Source organism: Barbatula barbatula (genome assembly GCF_947034865.1).
Source record: "Barbatula barbatula genome assembly, chromosome: 7".
Lineage (NCBI taxonomy): Eukaryota > Metazoa > Chordata > Actinopteri > Cypriniformes > Nemacheilidae > Barbatula > Barbatula barbatula.
The window spans coordinates 19,013,127-19,034,923 of record NC_136770.1 but is presented as its reverse complement, the minus strand read 5'-3'; the positions used below and the strand labels follow the sequence as shown (position 1 = coordinate 19,034,923).

Genomic DNA, 21,797 nt, shown 5'->3' with positions numbered 1-21,797 from the left:
TTCTCTCTAGATCTCAAAAATTGCATTCGGGGGTATTGAAGACTCAATGAGGATCATTTTTTTATACACTGTCAGTATTTTGTCCGTTTGGAGAGTGCCCAGATAAGCTCCACACTCCATGACCTCAATGGGAATATGCGATATACAGAATGGATGGCATGTGATGTTTTGCGATGTTTTACCTTTGTTTTGACATTACTTGACGTTTTATTTAGAGTTAAAATTAAATATCTGGTATTAACAGATCTTATGACTTTGATGAACCTGTTGGGACCATTAACAATTCATACTTGTTTATTTATAAAAGCCAATTCACGTCTCCATGCTAATGTACACAACAGGAGCAGACCTTTAGTATGTATCTCTGTGAAATGATTGGAGTGGGTTGGCCTACAAACGGTCTTAATAGAGATTGCTTTAATTAACAATAATTATCTCATAGATCATGCTAATTATCATTAATTCACATGGCCAGTCGAATGCTTTAAAGCAGCCCTGCTTGGGACTGTCAGCTGTTTGTTCTAAAGCATGCAGTGGTGCACATAGATGCAATAAAAATGTAACGTTTTCAGAAGGTTAAAGATCAGTGTGTGGAACAAGAGCAAAAATACAGATATGATCAGAGTAACTTAGAAGTATGTATTATAAAGAAATAGAGAAAGTAGAATGATGGATTCTTCTCTTTTATGTGGGGCAAGGTGCCCGTAACTTTCAGGTACTCCAGAAAACAAACTCGTCTCTCGTCAGTGCGCTCTCACTCTGTTCTGGGTCACACAGACTCTTGGGAACGTGGAAGCAGGGCAACGTTTTTTTACATTCCTCACACACACACACACACTGTCTCAATGCTTAATATACTCTTTAATTACTCAGTTGAAGCTTTTTAATCACAGAATCTTATCTCAAAAACTCGTTCTCTGCGGACACAACCTGGCTGTCAGTAAAATAGGACTGTAAACTGCTGAGGTGTCCAGATAAAAGTTATACAGTTAACATAAATATGTAGGTGGCGAGAATGTTGTCTCTCAATGTTTCTTCCTCTTAACTAAACATTTTGCTTAATTTGTGAAAGAACTACACATAAATATTAAATGAATTCAAAATATGTTTTTAAATTGGTTATTGTGACATTTTATACAATTTGTAATGACAAACTGCCATGAACATTTCAGATATTCTACATAGCAAGCTAATACTATTATAGTCTTTTACAGCGGAAGCAAGGTAAAGAAATGAGAAATGAAATCACCAGAAATGCAACAAGAATTCCAGCTCTGTTGCTATATGGCAATATATAAAGTCAAAATTAGTCATTGTTTAAATAAAATACATAGTATAGACATTATTATAAATACAATTAAAAAAAGACATGTCATTAATTGAAGTTAATTGGCTTAAATTCCAAGCAGCTGTTATGATCTCATGTTTTCCTAGCTTTCACTAATATTCAAAACATTTCAAAGCTCCGAGACATTATATAATCTATACAGTATAATACTGTGTTTAGTAAAAGAACACTTAGAAGTCTGTTGGTTAGGTTCAGCTATATGCGATTGGTTTTAAAGTGTTGGAAAATGAAAAGTTACTGAAGCTGGTCCACAGAATTTGGCACAAGATGCATGTCTGAGTGTGAGCATTTTGTTCCCTTGCCATTCCAAAAATACATCTGTTGCGTCACGTTTACAGAGATCAACGATTCCATACTTAGACTAAATCAATCTTGTTGGTCACACTGGATAATGATTTTTGAGTTTGACGTTTAAATGCATTGCTCAGTGACAGATATAACTGCTGAAATGAAAGATCGCACAACCAGGACAGCTGATTCTACAGGACCGTAGCCTCTTCCATGGCGTTGACCCATCTGCAGGCACAAAATCTTTACGTTAGCTAAAAATAGCGATATAATTAGTTCAACGGCTAATAACTCTATAGCTCAACTGGTATAATGTAGTTACAACACCAAGGTCATGGATTCAACATTTTGTTATAAAATGTATACTTAAATGAGGCTATACATCAGGCAAATACAGTAAATGTAAATATGTACATTGTTTCAAACTATAATGTCAACCAAGACAGCTAGGAACCCATTTCTTACTTCTCCTCCACTATACTTTTGAAACTGGCCTTAGTGGTACTATGAGTATTGTTGTATCTTGTATGATAAATAACTTGATGTACCTCATTTGTAGGTCACTTTGAATAAAATTGACTACTAAATAACAAAATGCAAATGTACCGTGTGAACAAGAAAGTGCACCGTGTGTGTGCTCTTACTTCTGTGCAGTGTGACTATTCTGGGCCCTGAAAGTATAGAAGAGTGTGCTTTTGTGGTACAGCTGGAACACACTCCGCTCTCCTTCAACCTCTGACCTCACAGAGAAACCCAGCAGAGGTAAAGTCTCACAAGCAAGCCTCTCCTTATAACAGAGAATAAGAGAGAGAGAGAGAGTTTAGTTCCATGTTGTAGGCTGTAGTTACTGTTATTAAATATACTTAAAAATGTAAAGTGAGAGATTGCTTAAATTTGTTATGTAATTTAATAACAGTTACTTCTGATGTAATTAACCGAAATACTTTGTGTAATATATGTTTTTGCAATAGTGGAATTGACATAAAAATTCTAGTCTAACTTTAAAATCCACGCTTATAGATTCTCACATTTATAATACTTTGGTCAGTAATGTAGTTTTATTTTATTTATTTGAATTAATCAAAAGAGAGGTTTCATGTCTACCCTTGAATCACTTAACTAATCGAGGTTGATAGAAAGTAATTAGTAATTAAATACTTTTTGGAGAGAGTGGTTTGAACAGTAATCTAATTACACTTGAAAATTTAATTAGTAACTAGTAATTCATTAGGAAATTTATATAAAAGTGCCTGTGCATATACCTCAGGCTGTGGGTAAGTGTAGAGAACTTTGTCTTTTAAGAGGAACCACAAGCTTCTCCAACTTCTTTTACTGTTTTTGTACCGCTGCAGGGTCCCACTCATCACACCCTCTGCCCCTGTCACCTAGGCAACAAGACCCTATATATTTGTACAAATCTCAAAAAACCTGTTCTGCCAAAAATAAAGTAATAAAGTTGTGCATGAACAAATTGATTCTAAAATGTATTTTTCATGCATCACTTTATCCAATATCTTCGATAATAGACTGATCAAATGTAATTTTAGTTTTTTCACTTTGGGGTGAGATATTTTTTGCGAAATTGGGGTTTGAGGCAATAGTGTCTTAGGGGACACTTTCTTAACGTTACATGATAAATGGTCATAGTCAGTAATTAATCACTTCTTTCACAATTTAAAAAAATATTGCTATTAGTCAAATTAATGTTTTATTTATTTATTATATATTTTATATGAGTGTAGGGAACAAGAGAGAGAGTCTGTAACCATTGTGACTGTTAAGATGAAATTTTTAAACGGGTGCTGAATTATTTACCATATTATCATATATGAGGTATTAATATTATATCGCTTATTATGTTTCTAATATCATTATTATTGTCAATACTTCTTCATAGATTTTGTGTAAAAAATAAATTCATAAAGACATTAGTTAAGATGGATAGAAACAGAGAGGTGCATGTAGCTACCTGGTTAAAAGACATCTGACCCTTGCGGCTTCTCCAAAGACTGGATGGATGAATGTTTTGGAACATAGCAGAAAGCGGCCTGCTGGAGCCTTCCACTACAGTGACAACATCTTTCAAACAAATGGACACACAAATTGTCTTCATAAGAACATACATATTGTGAACATAATAAAAATGCTTTAACACAGATCCATATTTGCTATATGTGTACATACCATTCTTACAGAGCTCAGTGTAACAATAATCACACACTTTGGCTCGTCTGTTCTTCATGTATTTAAGGGGAAATTTGTTTCTGCAACAATCTTTGCAAACAACCTACAAATGACACAAAACCACACAATCATAATTTATAGAGCCCACAAGTTGTTCTTCCAGCATGTATGTTTTAACCTGTAAGATTGTACCTTGCCACATGCATGACAGTGATGTCTTCTGTTTGTCAGACTGAAATGAGACGTACAGTTCATGCAAGCTGTCACCTGGGAAACGGACATGAGGGGCGGAGCATTCTCACCCAGACACATCTCTGGCCCCTCCACTAACTAAAGCAGAAAACAAATGGAATTTCATCATCAATTTCATCTTTATGTAAATAAACAACCACCTGTAATATTCTTGTTGTGTAAATGTGCCAGTTTCCAAGACTGTTATTATTTAGTAGCATCCTCACTTCAAGACAGCCGAATGGGCGTCCTGAGACTGGGACAAGATCCACCAATGTCCGGTTAAGCGTAACAAACCAACCATCTCTCTCGACGCAAGAGCTGCACACAGTAATATTCATCAGATACATCTCATACATGTCTAGAACTATGCGAGTACAGTATGTTACAGTATTTACCCAGCAGACAGAGTGATGCTTATGTCCTTTACTGCTATCTTCAATGCATTCTGAGCATTCTCTATAAGTGGTTTACTGACCTGAAAGACAATTAGACAAATGGCATAATTCAACTCTTAAGCATTAAATATGGAAACAAAATTTGAGCTTTATGTTTCGCAAGAGGCTGTTGGTCATACCTCCATTACAGCCAGTGGCAATGTGTTGATGAGTCTGTATTTACCATCTTGTTGTGGGTATGTGTACAGCATTAAGTCATTCATCTGAAATGTTACAAATTAAAAGATTAGAATATGGCTTGTGGGTTTGCTTATGTCAAATCTTCACCACAAGGGGGGAGTATAAGCTTGTGACCACACAAACACAGGTACACTTGCAATATACTACCTTATATAAGACATCAAAAACGTGCACACATGTCAAGGCAATAGAACAGATGTGATTTTGAAATAGGCAACCATATATGATGTGCTCACTTAAGTTCTTATTGCCCAATAACATCCCTTCTCCACTCAGGGTTTGAATTGCTTTTTTAGATAAAGTTATTAGTTGAATTGCAAGCCAGTAAATAAATTAAGAGATTAATCCTCTGTGTTTTATGAAATGTTAGTCGCAGACAGCATGCCTACAACTGCTTACAGACTGTTCACAGACCGTCTGAGACATATTGCACGACAATTGCCATTGTTACATTTTCACAGAATTTTCTTTGCATTATGTAGGATGGTTTTATTTGGCAAACGGTAAATGACTAGCTGGGTTTTTAAATATGAATACATTTAAAATATGAAGGACATTTGAGTTCTCTGGACACATCATGGTAGGTTGCAAAAACTACTTAGACTAGTCTTATAAGTTAGTCATCCAGTGTTTTTCCTCAAGACTGGCCATAACTTCTTATAGTCAGTTACATAAAAAGGAAAATTGGTCTAATTGAAACCTGAAAAGCAAGACTGATGATTGATGGTTGATTGATCTTAAATAATTGCTAATCATTGAGACTAGTTGTTAGGACAGAGTCTTAGCGGCTAAGTTTATGCAACTGGCCCCTGGTCTCATTGGAAAAACATCTGTCTGGCTAAAACCCTGCAAAACACATTATTTTTGACAGCACGTCATGTCCATCCTGTCAGCTTCTGTTCTGTCATCCTTAAAACTTTTATTACAATGACCTCGTTCCCACAGGCTTATTTTGGGCTGAAAGCAGCCAGGCAAAACAATAGCACATGTAGAGACATAAACAAACACAGGACAACATCCTGCCAGGAAACCTTGTGTGTCTCTTTGTGTAGAATCAACAGCTGAACTTTCACAAAGTCATCTTACTAAACCCGATTCAAACATATGAAACCAAGGATATTTACCAAGAAAAGGTGACGTGGCTGCTTGCACTTCCTGCTGACCTTCATCAGGGTTCCCTCCTTGACAAAGACCTTGAAAAGTTATAAAAATAAGACATATATTATTTTAAAATATTTTTTGTTAATACAGTAGTTATTAATATTTTTTGTTAATACAGTATAAAATATATGGAATAATACATTTACAATTTTATTACAATATTGTATATATTACAATATTATTCTGTAATACATTGAATAAATAAAATATTTTTTGCTTTTCATATAAAGAATAAAAAAAATAAGCGCTAGATTCTAACATATGTAAGTTTATTATTTAATGTATTGCATTTTGTTTTGCAGTATGTGCATATATTTTCTTTTCGTATGGGATACAGAAATTCCAGAAGCCATCATAGAAATGCACAATTTACAGGCAGCCACGATTAATTTATTCTCCAAGCCAAAGTGTCCAATACTAAAATAAGTGATATGCACTTGGTCACATGATCTGAACATATCAGCCCTGTGTGAAATAAAACCATTCTTATTAAGGCACTTGTGATATCATTTTGTATGAGTGTATATGATCTTAGGCATATGTTTTATTTATTTATGTGAAAAGCAATTTATAAAATATTGAGTGTACCTTTAACAAGTTATTAAAGGTAAGTATAAATTATTCGATAACTGAATTTGATTGGAAAATGTGTAAACAGTGTTACGTAATCAATTGTTGCATTACTTACTCTCCCAGGCTGTATGAGATCTGTCAGACCAAGAACACTGTGCTCAATATTGACCAATCGCAAGAGATCCGCCTGACAGATAAAAGATAGAGTGATGTTACTCACTCGGGACAGCTGTTACACACGTAATGCTTTGATTCCACACCTGTATATTTCCAACTGTGAACTCTCTGTGAGCACATTTAAAGCAAAACACAAACCCCTGTACAACCCACAAACCATTCTGTACTCACTCCATTCTTAAGGCTGTCATTAACCTGATAAGCAATTTCAGAGACCACCACCAAAGCGTCTACGCAAAATAGAAAAAGAAACAGGCAATATTCAATATTCAATATAAATCAACAATAGCACTTGTACTAACAAAACTCACACCCTTCCTTAAATGAATAAAAGAGGTAAGAAAAGGCACAGATTTTCTTTAAAATGAACGAAAACAGGATTAGAAGAAATTACTAACTCATTACAACAATTAAAGACAATGTGATAAGGGCAAAAATCACCTGATAAGATACTTTTGTCTTTATGGGAACTGCTACACTTTACCTTGTGTGTCTTGGAACTGCTTGGAGTCTGGTGTGAGATTATTCAGGTAGTCTGTTTAAAAAATGGAAACACAAACATGTGGGATTGGGTTGATATTGGCAGTTAAAGAAAATGCGGACAATCGCAATTGCTAGGAATATTTACACACTTTAATGTTGTTCTGACCTCCTTTCTTCAGATGAGCATTAAATGAGTTGTTATGCACTGTATGTCACTAACTTGCATTGCATTTACCTTTTACAGCATGAAAATAGTTATTTGAAAATTCTCCCCAAAAGGAGAAAATAACAACATGTGGGTGAGTAAATGATAACATAATTTATTTTTACATTTTCGGGTAAAGTAATTTATCATAGAATTCAGGTGCCAGGGTTACCTGTCAACAGCATACGGTACTGCAAGATGCGCACAATGACCACGAGCAACTGCTTTTTCAGGCTCATTGCATCTGATAGCTGAAAAACAAAATCACACAATGAACAAAACACAAACATATACACAAAAGCAAATTAATCAGTTACTGCACTTTAAAAATACACTTTTAAAGTAATTGAAATACATTCACAGATATTTCATAAAGAATTTAACATCTTTAAACACACACTTTTAAAACACAGTACACATGCACTTTAAATAGATATATTAAATATATTAATTTCAATTTGTCATCAAAACATAAAAAACAATGTCTCCCTTACTGTCCTTTTAATATGTTCCACATAATTTAGTTTTTCATCATAGTTACTGATGAAAGAGGCGAAAACGTAAAACTCTGTTTTCTTTGCCAGGATGATTTCAGCAATCCCTTCATTCTGATGCCTGATGAGTGAACAGATGAAATTATGACAAATGACTGATTCATGACTCACAAATATAATAAACCACCTCGAAAACTCTTAAGGACATTACAAATGATGTATATGTGTGTGTTTGGGGGGGGGGTAGCTTACCATTCTTTTATGTGGGTCTCTAGTAGTGTGTGTATATGGTGGTGGAGAGAATAAATATCAGGTATCTCTGTCCACACCTTCATCAGCCTCTCATCTGCTTTAACAGTCTATAAGAAAGAGAATCAGAGTAAATATCTTAGCTTCAGGTTTTGTAGGACACTGATCACTGTATACAATGATATTAGTATTTCATATTTAGAAACAGTGGTTACTATATCAGCTACAGCCAACATGAGGTATTTTACGTTTAAATGTGCAAGATGCAAGCTCTTTGACGGATGCCTCACAGAGATGATACGTTGTTTAAAAAAAAACTCAGAGATTAATCTATATTTTATTTAAATAATTAATACATTATATCACTTTATGACAAAAAAAGGGCAGGCAAGAACAAAATTCATTTATTTCTCAAATGAATATATAAATAAACCCACCTCAGAGAGAAGTTGCAAAGTCCTGACGTGCCTTTAAAGTGGGAAAAGAAAGGAATTGAGATCTAATACATTTTGTTGCACTGTACTTGTATGTGTGTAATGACAATAAATTGAATCCAATCCAATACAAGTTAAGATGGTGGTGTCCATGTTAAATCAACAAATTAACATGAAATGAACATTCATTTTAGAAAATGTAAAACTCAATGTTCTACATATTGTTTTCTTTGTAAGGCATGCTTTATAGTTTAAATGATTATTAATGTGAAAACATGTTATGGTACTATTGTCCACTTATAATATTTTGTATGACTTACTGCGCCTCGCTGTCGAGCAGCTCTTTAGCATTATAAAATGCCCTGGAGCAATTGATAGTCTGAAATATAATAAAAATAGAGTTGCAGTCATCTTTTACAAAAAGAACCTAAAAAAAACAGCTTACCATTTTGTCAAGTGTCTTTTTCTTCTCTTGTGTACAAGCCACACCCACAGACACACACCCTGTTCCATCAGGCCTCACATTAGGAGAACAGAAAGTGTAGGTGCTATGTAGAATCAGGATCAACACAAATCAAACCATTAACTGAATAATGCAAAATAAAACAATTCACGAAAAATGTTAGATTGTCGTGTAAACGTAAAAATAGTTCATGAAAACAATACACAAATAAGGAAATTAAATAAAAAAAGAAAATTATAAATTACATAAGTCAAATAAAATTTGGCTTAGATTAGATGTAACTGATTTACATCTAATGCTATCATTTCAATGCATTGTGTTACGTATGAAATATATGAAAGTATTGATTCTACCTATCTGTCTCTTGCTCAGATGACTGACTTTTGCTCTGGAAGTTTGTCAGACTGCTCATATCCACATAGCCATCAGTATCACTGCTTGAACCCTGATTTCGTTGACTCTGGATGACAGGGTTCAGAAGACGAATCTGCACGTTCTCATAATGAGACGAAGTGTTCGTGATGTTCTCGTATTCCGATGAATCGGGAGATGAAAAAGATCGAGGTTTAGACAATGGTATGGATTCAAAAAGGGGAAGAAACATATTATCAGGCTCTATAGAAGTGGTGCTGGAAGCCAAATCTTTATGAAGCATTAAGTTTAGTCCGGTTTTCTGCCTACTCTTGTGAAAGAGAAAGGAAGAGGGGGACATAGGTGGTGTACAATCTGGGGTCCTGTGCAACTCGGGGCTGCCCATGTTATGCCTGATAAAATCCAAACGTTTGGAAGACCCTTGTGAGCTCGACTCAGAGGAGGACCTGGAAGACATCGAGCGGTTATCGATGGGGCTTTTACGATCAGATTTCCTAAGGAATCGTAAAGGCAAAAGGTAACGCTTCAACCCGAAATCAGGCTTTTTGCAAGTGGCTGAGATTTCGCTCGACAGGGATGGGGAACTCTTTCTGATTGGACGCTTTGTGATGGAAGCCAGTTCAAATGGCGGCGGTATGTCCAATTTGGACATTTTATCTAAGTACGCTGAGGTGTGGAAACCTTGAGAAAGACATCCTAATGAGCCAGTCAGTGCAGGCCTGCTATCTCCAATAAAACAATGGTCTGTGTAGACGGAACGTGGGTGTAGCAAAAGTCGCCCATTTCCTGTTGCTGGGCTACTTGTTAGGTCAAGGTTTTTACTGGGGGTTTCCACAGATATAGAGCGAGTCATAAAGTACTTCCTGTCCTGCAGGAAGCCCTTTGCTGGCCTTATGGGCTCTGTCTCTTCATATAAATCTTCTACTGTAATAACAGTTTGGTCCAGTTCCTTAGTTTTTCGGTTCTTAAGAACCTCTTCTTCTTGCCTAATGTCGTCTTCTGCTTGATTCTGCATTAATGTTTGATTGTTGGTTTTAGGCGGCTGTTGAACAAGAGAAAGGAAACTGTTGAGGTCAGGATTTAGGGTGACCTTAAGGTCACAGTCAGCAGCCAGTGATAGGCTGGCTTGCTCATTTAGGGCATAATTTTGCTCCACTTCATCTTTGCTACAACATTTTTCATTTGCATCTAGGACTGTATCTGACGTCTGAGAACTTGTGACAGACAGACAATCTCCTTCGAGATACCTTAAAGAACATATGTTGGACAGATTGTTTCCTTGTTTTTCCATTTTCTCGATTTCCTGCTGCACTTCGTCGTCCTCTTCCTCAATGGAAGATGAAGACAGAACAGAGCTGTCCGATCCCTCTTCCATACTGATCACAATTATATCTGCATCATTCTTCACTGTCTCTGGTTTTCGAAGTGGATCCATGTGGTCAAAGAGGTCACACTCAGAAAGTCCATCTTTGTCTGCCAATGCCTCACCTGCATCACAGATGTCTGGGAACATCTCATCTGTGTCTTCATTTGAAAACATGCCTTTTGTGTAGATTCCATTGGGGAAAAATCCTTCAAGGGACATTTTATCCGCATAAATGTTGTCATTTAAAAATCTGCCAGTCAACATCTCTGTTGTTTGTTTAGAGATCCCATTAGGGGCCAAATGAGCATCAATTGATCTTTTATATGATTTCAACACACTATTTTCAGTCCATCCCCATGCTTTTTTCTCAACATGTATCTGCTCTGCTACTTCATTATCATCTGTTTCTCTCTTATAGCATGAATCAGAGTGAAGCTCCATCGACTCTTCCTCTGACTCGTCTTCTTCTAAACCTTCCACCAAATCTAAATCAATTCCCTGCGCCAGCTCATCTCCGCATCCCAACTCATCCACCTGGTCAAGAACAACATCCTGTTCTGTCTCATCTCTTTGTACAGACTTTTCTGTATATAGGAAATGTTTTGTCTTTAAGTCCTTCCTCTCTTGTGGCCCCCACTGGTCCAGCATGAATTTTCTATGCGTTCCTGCCATATGCTGTCTGGGAGAAACATTTGAAATGTGATAATGCTGGGGAAGGTTTTTAGGTTTGAGATCCGCTTTATCACAGCACTTCTCAGGCATAGGCAGATGACACTTGCCCCTGAAGAGTCTGTTTGCTTGGTAGTGAGCTCTAGTGCCCAGGCCATACTCCTGAAACTCTGTGTACAATAGAATGTATAAGTTATTATTAAAATTAAGTGTAAAAGTATTACCATGAACTGCTGTATGTTGCTGGAAAAAAAACCATTGGACAAAAAAAATCTATTCCCTAACTATTCCCTAACACTTAAAGAATACCAACAGTTAAGAAATCCCCACTACACTCTTAAAAAATTTGGTGCTTCAAAAGTTTCCAGAAGGAACCTTTAACATCTGAAAAACCGTAATGTTTCACAAAAGGTTCTGTGTGGCGAAAAAAGGTTCTTCTAAGGCATTGCTGTGAAGAACCTTTAAAGCACCTTTATTTTAAATTCATAACTTTACAAACTTCAAACTTCTTTCTAAATGTTTAATATTTTAATTAAATGGATAAAACATTGATTTATAATTAGAATCTAGAAGATTATAATTACTTATTTTTGTCTTATAAACATATACTGTAAAACTCAGAGCTCTTTATTTTATAATATACTGTACTTTATGAAAAAAAGAAAAAATCATTATAAGTTAATGTGTGCTATTAAAGTTGTAACTTTTTAGTCTTTGCGTATATATCCTTATTGTCACAATTTTCATACAAAACGTTTCTAACCCCAAACTGTTTACTTACAACAATACCATTTTAATACAAAAAAATTAAAGTTTCCAGAACGTTTATTTGTTGTAAACTTACCTGCACTCATCCTTGAGCATCATTCAGGTATCTCATTAAAACATCAAATCCATGTGGACATAACTGGATTGTAATCCTGGAGGTTTTATGACAGATTATATCAACTTCATACTACATTCTCACGATACATTTTGCACGATGGCAGGAGTTTAGTACACACTCACAGACACTCACGGACAACGCTTAGCCTTGGGTAGGTGGAGTTGGGGGTGGTGGAGTGTCATCTCTTCCTGAGGAAAGGGCGTCAAGACAAGCAGAAAAAACACTTTTTTTAAATAAAGCATGAGTTTATAATTTAAATACATATAGGAGGATATGTAACAGATGTATGTAACCTTTCTGTGAATATAAGGGTCTATAGCTTCTAACTGTGTTACAATTACTAAGTGTTGTCTCATTGTGGTTATATAGTTTTAACCACAAAAAAGATAGGGCAAGAATGAGTAAACTCTGTGTCAGTTTTTCTTTTGCATTTTTTGCTTAATAGTAGTAAGTGATTTCTATAGGCCCAAATAAGGCCATGACCTTTCCCAACAGTTTTACAAAAATATCCTTCCTTCCTCAAGGATCAGATGGTTCCCAATGCAAAGGGTAGGCATGAAATTTTTATTTTCTATGTGTCTGTGTATGTCTAATAAAGGATAAATAAAAGAAATATGTTAATGTACTGTAATGTTATTTGTACACAGTACTTTTTGGGGACTATAGGCTATTTTTAAAATGGTTGATCTTCCTTTTATTGTTATCAAATTATGGTAAAACAACACCATGGTGTTCTCAAGAGAGCTTGCCATTGTGGGACTTGTCCACACCTCCCCTTTTCCTATACCTTTTACTCACTACACATCAAGCATAATTTGTATCTGACTGCACTCAACACGTCTTTGTTCAGATGCTCTTTGTCACTGTGATAAGTGTCACAACCCTTTAAATATACAATATACTAATAACTATATTACTTTAGATTACATAGATCTATGCATTAAGTATCTTTAGGTCAACACAGAGAGTTTCACAAACACACACAGTCTACCAACAGAGGCCAAACACTGACACCAAATCCTAGTTCATCGCTTGAACAAAGAGGGGAAAAAACACCATTAAAACTCCACCCTTTCCAGTTCAAGCAGGAAATGCTGAGCATGATAAAGTAGGTTAAGTGTTTATAAGGGATTCTGTGTTGTCTGACTGTAAAAGACTGTAAGTCTAATCATCAGTTTGTTTGTTAAGTTGTAACACTTAAGTTACTGCAGGATTTTTAGTTCTACAGAAGTTGTTTCAATTTCAGTTTTATTAAAAGATTGCACAGACGTTTTTCAAATGAGAATAAAGAAATAAATATAAAACACACTAGAGTAGATACAAAAATCCTGAAATTCACAGTATGTTGAAAAGATCACTGAGGAAAACGTTTTCATCATCATCATCATCATCATCATCATCGTCGTCGTCAGCCCCGAAATTATAACTCCATCCTTCATAACTTGGTTCTTCGCCCATGAATAAATCATCATCTAGCTGTAGCATCTGAAGAAGCTCCTGCAGACTAAAATGTTGGAAACTGCTTTTCCTATAGAAACCTCCTTTGTCATTGATGGGATTATTCCCCATTGTCTTGCTGTCTCTGCCCTGATCAGGATCAGTTATGTGGTCCATATGGTCATATACTCTCCTCTTCTCTTTATTAGACAGCACCTCATATGCTTAGAGATGGAAAGGAACACATAATTAACCTTAATGGGTAGCAACTATACCACTCAATTTAAAATCCCTTCAAGTAAATGTATATAAGGGTGAACACTTGAACGCCCTTAATGCATGCAGGTGTATCGTTTCGTTTATACATACCCTGAGCAATGTGTGTGAAGGCCTGCTGAGCATTAGGGCTTCGGTTCTTGTCAGGATGGTATGTAAGAGCCAGTTTGTGAAAAGATTTCTTAATATCTCTCATAGATGCAGAGCGCGAAACTCCTAGCAACGAGTAATAGTCACTCGCACAACTACAGGCGCACACGCAGAGCAGAAGCATAACACAGAGATGCTCTGGGGTCGCCATCAGCCACCTAAGATTGCAAACAGGAACATTAAATACACAAGTGCATACTGCACATGCTATTGTACATCAAGACCATTAAGCCACATGTATACAGACTGACAATTCAGCTCAGAAACATACATAGACAAGACACCCACAGATAGCTGCTTCTTTCCTAATGAGTTTTTACAATGCTCAATGACACAAAATTTACTATAAATACACAAACCACACTAATAAAACTGGTTGTAAAATGTAAACATCACTGTGTTTTTAATCAACAAAACAGCAGCTCCATCCTTACCCGTGTGTGTTTCTTTGCAGCCTTGCCCTTTCCAATATGGCAGCACCAATGCGGGATCTATGAGAGAAGAAACAGGTGCAAGTATTTACATAAGAAAATGTTCCACTAAATTTGGCAAACTGCATAATTATCCGATTAATAATAAGAAAGCGTTTTGCTATGGTGTCTACGTCTAATACATTATATTTATACAAGCATGCCTTAAGGGTCCACATAGGCCTACACTGCATACAAACATTTTCGCTGCAAGCATGTTTTCCAGCAGACTTACCAAAGTATGTTAATCAGTGGAAATGCCCAGCAGAACTGAGAAAAACACTTTAATGTAATTATTTAAAGCAAAGATAGTTCGTATTACTACACGAATGCGGTTTCTACGTTGTAATTTAAAGCGTTTGTATCTTCACGTCCACCTAACCACGCGGTGGCGCTGTTAGATATTCGGTTCGTGATTCTTCATGCTTCTGCTGCTGCGGAGAGCCGATTGTAAACACACGGGCTATGGCTGCTGAGAGGGGCGGAGGCGACAGAAACTTAAACGACGAAATGGGGAACCAACTACAGCTTCTGCCAGGTACATCTGTCGGACAACTCCCTATTAAACGAGGAGCTTTATCAGAATGAAAAGCTTGCATTTTTATTGTGCTCCTCAAAACAGCGACGGAGATATTTGCACACATTTCCACACCTTGAGCAGTCGCCGTGCATGACAGCTGACCGATTTTTCATTAAAGCTGATTTATTATAAAGGCACTGATTCGTTAAAGGTACGCACTTATAGGTATTTATGCATCATCAATGACATATATATTTGCGAAACGCTTATTGTTGTTGTATATAAACAGAAGCTTTCAGTATGACCAATGTCCTCGGATCCTTGATAATAATACACGAGAAACCGAAAGCAGGCTGCAATAGATGAAATTGAAAGCATCAGTCTGTAACAGGTTTTCTGTTTGTCTACAGAAAACGAGGAAGAAGAGGAAGACGACATGGAGACGGAGGATCGAGATGGTGAGGGTGCAGAAAAGCCAAGTATTATAAACTTTGACACGAGTCTGCCGACCTCACACGCTGTGAGTTTTATCCATCATCAAAACACATAAACACTTAAGTCATGTGATCATACCTGAGGACAAAGAATTATATTTTGAATGTCATATTTTTGTTGTTCATTAACATTGGATAACATCATTTTAAATGTTATTAAAGAATTGATGTAAGAAGTGTGACTCTGTCATGCTACACTTATTTTTTTAGTTTGTCTGCGTTTGTGTTTGATTTTTTTTACATTTATCTAGTATCTGGGCTCAGACATGGAGGAGTTTCACGGTCGTACCCTGCATGATGAAGACAGCGTGCAGACTCTGCCAGTTCTTCCTCATATTGCTCTTATACTGATCCCAGGTCAGACGCTGCCCTTGCAGCTTTTCCGACCACAGGAGGTCACCATGTTTCGCAACCTCATAAGTCAGGATCGCACTTTCGCTGTGCTTGCACACAGGTACAAAACCATTTGCACTATAAACATTTAAACGACACACAATAGCTTCTATAATCAATAAACATTAGACATTGTAGCAGATTTGTACAAGTATGATTTCTATCTGTCTTAGTCCTGATTCAAGTGGAACAGAAATGAAGGCAGAGTTTGGGACAACTGCCGAGATCTATGCATTTCGTGAGGAACAGGAGTACGGGATAGAGACTGTGAAGATCAAAGCTGTTGGACGGCAGCGTTTCAGAGTGCATGACATACGCACACAAGCAGACGGGTGGGAATCATCCACATAACATGTTTTATATGTAAAACACATATGCTTTTTATTGACTAGCTTATACTGTTCAAATTTCAGAAGTAGGTTTGGGTAAATAGACGTATTTTAATAATATAGGCCAATAATCTAGTTTTAATTGAACACGCTGAAACATTGAAACATTTTTGTGTTATTTATAGGATTCGTCAGGCAAAAGTGCAGATTTTACCCGAGAGGATCCTGCCAGACCCTTTATGTGCACTACAATTCCTGCCACGTTTAAATACACACACGCCACAGGCCAAACACACACAAACAACACCACCGCAGGTGCGGTGCAGCCAGACCTGTAGACAGGTAACATATATCACTGACAGACTACTAGTGTGTTTTAGGTTTTCTTAGTTTAAAACAGATTTTAATAGCATTTAAGTCAAACTATTTAGTTTTACATGCAGGTTCTGCTAGTAACATAATTTACTATTTTTGTAATACTCATTACTATAGGAGTCAAAATCTGCTAATGGGTAAATTCAAAAATCAGGTAAAATTATCATGTTTTATTGGAAAATTATAATTTTATAATAAATATAAATTATATTATATAAGAGAAGTTCTTTAATCTTAAATAAATAAGAAGATAGTGATAAAGTTTTGTTATCATATTTTTATTATAAATATTTTATATCCCATTTTAAATGCAGATCCTTCTGGTAATAATAATACAAATCAGTTCTTAAAACTGTTGTTTCTATATTTACCCTTTAGGAGATTTATATTAGTAGAGATAATAATAGTTATTAAATGAATTACATCTGTATTATGTTATTTTCTTCATAGAAAAAAATTAACTCTGCTAGTATGACCTCATGGCCCCCTTGGGTGTATTCCCTCTACGACTCTGTGAGTTTGATTTTGGCATAGACAACGTTTTTTTGCAAACTTATTTCAACTTAGTGATGAGCGTCTATTTGTGTCACACTCAAGAAAACTCTTATGATCAGAGTAAAGAAACAACTACATGAATGGGATGAAAACCTCAAAGATGAGTCCCTGCCCACAAATCCCACAGGTACAGGATAATACACTTATAATAAAAGCGTTTGGCATCCACAAACACTCACACGTAGTTCTATACCTCCTCTCTGCAGATTTCTCTTACAGGGTCGCCGCATGTCTGCCGATAGATGATGCTCTCAGACTTCAGCTGCTGAAGATTGGCAGCGCCATTCAGAGACTTCGCTGCGAGTTGGACATCATGGACAGGGTATGTCTGTCTGCCTTTGCATGCACATTTATTTTGTCTCATTGTTTGTTAAGTGAAAATAAAGTTTGTACATCTGTATTTTGATACATTTTGTCTATTTTTAGTGCACTTCTTTATGCTGTAAACAGTGTCAGGATACTGAGATAACTAGCAAGAATGAGATCTTCAGGTCAGACTTTGATCTTTCCAAAATGTGAATTTCATAGTTTGAAGCTGAATTTTCATTTGTTGAAATATAATGAAAATGGCTCTCCCTCTGCAGTCTGTCTCTGTATGGGCCAATGGCGGCATATGTGAATCCCCATGGTTATGTTCATGAGACGCTTACAGTCTACAAGGCCAACAACCTCAACCTGATTGGGCGTCCTTCCACACTGCATAGTTGGTTTCCAGGGTGAGAATAAATTTTCGAGTATCAGTTTGAGTTGAAACTTAATTTTGATTATAAGGCTTTAAGAATCTACCCAAATAGATTGTAATTAGCCGTCATTAGGAGTCGTTATATACATTATTTTTGTTTATTTCATTAGGTATGCATGGACAATTGCTCAGTGCAGAACCTGCGGTTCTCACATGGGCTGGAAGTTCTCAGCCGTGAAGAAGGATCTCAGTCCACCTCGTTTTTGGGGTCTAACCCGTTCTGCCTTGCTACCAACTATCCCGCAAGGCGAGGATGGTGTCGAGGGGTCACGCTTGCTGTGCCTGTGATATAATCTGTGGATTATCTGTGACCTTAAACCCAAACCCACAAGCGTATATTCCCATGCAGGGTCACCCTAAAACATGAGACTCCAAAACCTCACCCAGAAAGGAAAATTTGTTTGTGAGTTTGATTGTGTAGATGAATGGATGAATAGGGAGAGGACGGGAAAGGAGACATGGACGCTTAAGACACTCGAGTAGAAGGTTCAACAGAAAGCAAGTTGTTGCCTTTACACAACTTCTGCTGTGTGTATTACAGCCTGAAACGTGCAATATCATAACAGGTGGGATCTTAAGGAAATAACAATCTGTTGTACTTAATTTACTTTCTAAGCACCTTTCCCTTGGTATTATTTCCTAGACAGGTATTGATGCTGTCAATGAGATATTGTATGCCAGTCTTTCTGTATCATGTCATATGTGATTAGAGCCTGTGTAGTTGTAAAAACCAAAGTGTGATTGTAAAATTTAGTTGACAAAAAATGAGGGAAAGGTCCTGGGGTTGATTTATCTCAACAGTCTTCAGTAGAGTACCTCATCCAATCAGATGCTCTTGTACCTGTTCTGCACAAAACTGTAAAAACGCTTGAACCAATCATTCTCAAGATGCTATGTCATGTTTTTGTGCTGCAGCTTCACGTGATGTCACACAACTGGCTGAATTTGGCAGCCAGTTTTATAACGGGAAATATCAGGGAGTTCCGCTTTTTGACATTAAGACCCCATATCATGAATACTTCTGAAAATATTGTGTATATTCTGTTTTGCTTTGTCTTTTTCAGACCGTTTATTTGGATAGTATGAATATATTTGTTATGAGATTCAAGCACATGCTGAGAGCTGTGTGGACCCAGGGGTTGGTGTATTGATAAACTGCAGTCTGCATTAAAATCCATCAAAATAACAAACATCAGTTTACATCTTCATGAAACAAAGTACAAAATACACACTTTGTACAGTGAATTCATTCTACTCATGTGTACACGAAACCGTAATCGATTACATGTAGTGAGATAAGAAAAAACATCCGCACGCTTATCTTGCAAATCTGGAATGCTAATGTTCAACAGATTGATGCTGTTAAATGGTGTTCAGTACTGATCAATTCTTGCCAATAAACCACTTCTGAAAAGTGACAGTGTCTGATCAAACTCACTCACTTTAAGCAATCGCAATTGTTAAAGTTTGTCATCATGCTTAACTTCTGCAGGCTCTAAAGGGGTTTAACTATTGCAATGCAGAGGGTCAATTTTATGATAACATTGATTTAACAAAATACTAAACTACATATTTTCAACTATATTTTATGTCAGTGTGTTCCCTAGGTTTATCCTTTGTGTTGCTAACTCATTGCGTTTGCTGCAAACGTTACAGGAACAATAAAATACGTTAAGTTAGTAACACGCGCTGCAAAATGCAGCTAATTTTAAACAACAATATAATGTACTGAAACAGATTTACGATATCAGAAATTAATTTGTATCCCAGAAAGTATCATTTCTCTTCCACACCACTAGGGGCATGTTGCATACTTGCACAGTCGTCTTCGTTGGTCCTGCGATAATCACGTGATGACAACAACATAGAGACTAGAAGTGTGTTGACAGTCACGTACTGCGAGATCTGATCTAGGTTCGTCATGTTCTTTTCGCTTTGTATCGCTCCCTGGTGCTCTAGGCCATTTCACATAGTTTTTTTTCTTTAAATAATTATGGTATTGTTATAGTTATACGGAAAATTGGCTGTATAGTTTTGTTTTTGTTGGTTCGGCATCTTTATTTTGACGATGCCTCAAGAGCTTCAGGAGGGGCAGCAGCCCTTGCCGCTGGTCCGATCGCTGGTTAGCCGTCTGCCTGCTTACGTAGTGTTTTGCAACCGCAGTCCGCGCGTCGTAAAGCCCATCTGGATCAACTTTCGCGGAGAGCCACAGCCATACGTAGATATTCAACCTTACACAGGGCGAAGAATGACAACTTATATGGGTGCGGAAATGGGCTACTCTTTGAATTAAACGTTTGGTCGTAGAGGGTGCACTGTACTCAGGCTGAAGTATAGTTATTTATCTGTAATGATTTTTTTTGTGGCAGGCCACCCATGGATGTTTCGGGATGCAGAGACAGACGATCCAATGCTGGTGAATAATAAAGAAATGTACCTGCCAACCCCCCTTGGAAATGGACAGGTCTCAATTGCCAACATCACATTGCCTGGTATACCATTTGTCATTGTTACATTGATAATAGGTTCACTTCATAAATGTATTTGCTAAACACTGAACGTCATTACTAATCTTTTTTTAACCTGACATGGTTATTTTATATTAAAAGTATTGTTTTATGCACTCAAGAAGTTCTAATAAGGTTTAAGTGTCTTTTCAATACATTTCTTCCTGTGTTTTGTTAAATTGCAATTTTCTGAACAAAATACCTATTGTGAAATCAATCCATAAATTGGAATATTACCCATTGGGTACTTTTGCTTCAGTTATCAGAAAGAAACAACAAAACTTAAAAAAAGCTTTATTGATATCAGTATAGATTAGTGTTCTATAAAACAGTGCTGAAAAAGAGTGCCGTGAAATACTTGATCTTAAAGGCCTAGTGCAACAGGAATCTTTGTTTCCAGTGCTTCAGCAAACCATTTGGTAATGCCAAAAAGTTGACTGTAATTTTGTGTGTGTTTACCAGTGTTGACCTTGCGAGAACGTTGTCTGCAAGTTGTGCGGCGGCTGGTTCGCAGTGAAGATATCTGTCGATTGGAGATTGGTCGAGGCCTACAAGAAGACCTCAATCAAAGGCCCAGTATTCATACTGATCTACAACGGATAAGTCAACGAGTAGAACAGAAATTATTGGAGAACAGAGAAGAGCAAAACATATGAAAATCTTTCAATCTGATCCCCATAAAAAACTGACGACGCTTCCAATGTAAAATGTGATAAACCTGAAACCACGAGGAACATTTTCTCAAGCAAATGGATGCTTTCAAACAGGCCTTTGTTGAGAATACAAAAAAGCAATGCTTTCAAGAACTTCTGAAAATGCTGATTTTGTGTGATTTTCTTTAGTAGGCCTAGCAATAGCTGAGAACAATACTGTATGTTAATTATTGTTTAAAATTCTCTTTATATGTACTTCAACTTTATATTTTGTAAACGCCCACTTTGTAAAAAGATTTATAAAATGAAGTCAATAAAATATTTTAAATATGTGTGTTGTAATGTGTGTGTCAAAAAAGGGTGCATCAAAACAATTCAATAGTTATTTATTTATTTCATATATTTACGATTTCTTTCATTTAAACATGTAAACAAGGGTTGCACAGCAGCTCGTGCTATTGTCTTCCAGCAAGAAGATTTACGGTTCCTGAGGCCAGACGGCATTTCTTTGTGGCTCCCTGATATAATGTTGTAGGATTTTGAATAATAAGCAAAAATATGTTATGATAGTAAAATGAAGAAGACCCTTTAAGCATTATTCACTATATGCAGGTCACTAAACAAATGTTTGACCGTGTACCAATGTACAGCAGGTTAGATCTAGTTAAATGTTGA

At 36.5% G+C, this 21,797-nt stretch overlaps 4 protein-coding genes across 8 annotated transcripts; 2 read left to right on the top strand and 2 right to left on the bottom strand.

Moving 5' to 3' along the window:
* Positions 1-843: 843 nt before the first annotated feature.
* fgd5b (FYVE, RhoGEF and PH domain containing 5b) lies at positions 844-12,357 on the bottom strand. 2 transcript variants are annotated; one of them, XM_079461347.1, is made up of 21 exons: positions 12,180-12,333; positions 9,282-11,505; positions 8,911-9,013; positions 8,786-8,844; positions 8,469-8,499; positions 8,035-8,141; positions 7,783-7,903; positions 7,461-7,539; positions 7,085-7,135; positions 6,772-6,830; positions 6,539-6,610; positions 5,814-5,882; positions 4,629-4,712; positions 4,450-4,529; positions 4,279-4,372; positions 4,013-4,150; positions 3,821-3,923; positions 3,606-3,715; positions 2,899-3,021; positions 2,281-2,423; positions 844-1,864 (listed from the first exon to the last, which is right to left on the bottom strand). In XM_079461347.1, exons 1-21 carry the CDS (start codon positions 12,187-12,189, stop codon positions 1,828-1,830), a joined length of 3,897 nt encoding a protein of 1,298 aa, XP_079317473.1. In that variant the 5' UTR covers positions 12,190-12,333; the 3' UTR covers positions 844-1,827. The 2 variants fall into 2 exon arrangements, with proteins under 2 accessions (XP_079317473.1, XP_079317474.1); XM_079461348.1 differs by lacking the exon at positions 2,899-3,021 and having other exon boundaries at positions 12,180-12,357.
* A 576-nt stretch (positions 12,358-12,933) lies between these two features.
* Positions 12,934-15,129, bottom strand: LOC306896221 (dnaJ homolog subfamily B member 9). 2 transcript variants are annotated; one of them, XM_079460019.1, is made up of 4 exons: positions 14,790-15,129; positions 14,519-14,575; positions 14,028-14,242; positions 12,934-13,882 (listed from the first exon to the last, which is right to left on the bottom strand). In XM_079460019.1, the coding sequence occupies exons 3-4, from the start codon at positions 14,233-14,235 to the stop codon at positions 13,557-13,559; spliced, it is 534 nt and encodes a 177-aa protein (XP_079316145.1). In that variant the 5' UTR covers positions 14,236-14,242; positions 14,519-14,575; positions 14,790-15,129; the 3' UTR covers positions 12,934-13,556. The 2 variants fall into 2 exon arrangements, with proteins under 2 accessions (XP_079316145.1, XP_079316146.1); XM_079460020.1 differs by lacking the exon at positions 14,790-15,129 and having other exon boundaries at positions 13,069-13,882; positions 14,356-14,526.
* On the top strand, positions 14,525-19,392 carry crbn (cereblon). 3 transcript variants are annotated; one of them, XM_079460016.1, is made up of 12 exons: positions 14,525-14,843; positions 14,956-15,092; positions 15,485-15,594; positions 15,820-16,022; positions 16,135-16,293; positions 16,476-16,632; positions 17,116-17,178; positions 17,263-17,347; positions 17,427-17,542; positions 17,647-17,711; positions 17,805-17,936; positions 18,073-19,392. In XM_079460016.1, the coding sequence occupies exons 1-12, from the start codon at positions 14,812-14,814 to the stop codon at positions 18,248-18,250; spliced, it is 1,437 nt and encodes a 478-aa protein (XP_079316142.1). In that variant the 5' UTR covers positions 14,525-14,811; the 3' UTR covers positions 18,251-19,392. The 3 variants fall into 3 exon arrangements, with proteins under 3 accessions (XP_079316142.1, XP_079316143.1, XP_079316144.1); XM_079460017.1 differs by having other exon boundaries at positions 14,545-14,593; XM_079460018.1 differs by lacking the exons at positions 14,525-14,843; positions 14,956-15,092 and adding an exon at positions 15,144-15,285.
* A 60-nt stretch (positions 19,393-19,452) lies between these two features.
* Positions 19,453-21,452, top strand: vhl (von Hippel-Lindau tumor suppressor). The gene is made up of 3 exons (XM_079461201.1): positions 19,453-20,226; positions 20,332-20,454; positions 20,932-21,452. Exons 1-3 carry the CDS (start codon positions 20,031-20,033, stop codon positions 21,123-21,125), a joined length of 513 nt encoding a protein of 170 aa, XP_079317327.1. The 5' UTR covers positions 19,453-20,030; the 3' UTR covers positions 21,126-21,452.
* Positions 21,453-21,797: the final 345 nt, after the last annotated feature.

What these genes read in the sequence shown, in the direction of transcription:
- fgd5b (XM_079461347.1), bottom strand. An exon ending in GCAGTTCCAAGACACACAAG is followed by an intron (nt 6,831 to 7,084) that starts GTAAAGTGTAGC and finishes TATTTTGCGTAG; the next exon opens with ACGCTTTGGTGGTGGTCTCT. An exon ending in ATGACAGCCTTAAGAATGGA is followed by an intron (nt 6,611 to 6,771) that starts GTGAGTACAGAA and finishes TTTATCTGTCAG; the next exon opens with GCGGATCTCTTGCGATTGGT.
- LOC306896221 (XM_079460020.1), bottom strand. An exon ending in CTTCACACACATTGCTCAGG is followed by an intron (nt 13,883 to 14,027) that starts GTATGTATAAAC and finishes TCCATCTCTAAG; the next exon opens with CATATGAGGTGCTGTCTAAT.
- crbn (XM_079460016.1), top strand. Translation starts at nt 14,812, where the DNA reads ATGCCCAGCAGAACTGAGAAAAACACTTTAAT. An exon ending in TGTATTCCCTCTACGACTCT is followed by an intron (nt 17,179 to 17,262) that starts GTGAGTTTGATT and finishes GTCACACTCAAG; the next exon opens with AAAACTCTTATGATCAGAGT. An exon ending in CTGCATAGTTGGTTTCCAGG is followed by an intron (nt 17,937 to 18,072) that starts GTGAGAATAAAT and finishes TTATTTCATTAG; the next exon opens with GTATGCATGGACAATTGCTC.
- vhl (XM_079461201.1), top strand. Translation starts at nt 20,031, where the DNA reads ATGCCTCAAGAGCTTCAGGAGGGGCAGCAGCCCTTGCCGCTGGTCCGA. An exon ending in AAGAATGACAACTTATATGG is followed by an intron (nt 20,227 to 20,331) that starts GTGCGGAAATGG and finishes TTTTTGTGGCAG; the next exon opens with GCCACCCATGGATGTTTCGG. An exon ending in TGCCAACATCACATTGCCTG is followed by an intron (nt 20,455 to 20,931) that starts GTATACCATTTG and finishes TGTGTTTACCAG; the next exon opens with TGTTGACCTTGCGAGAACGT.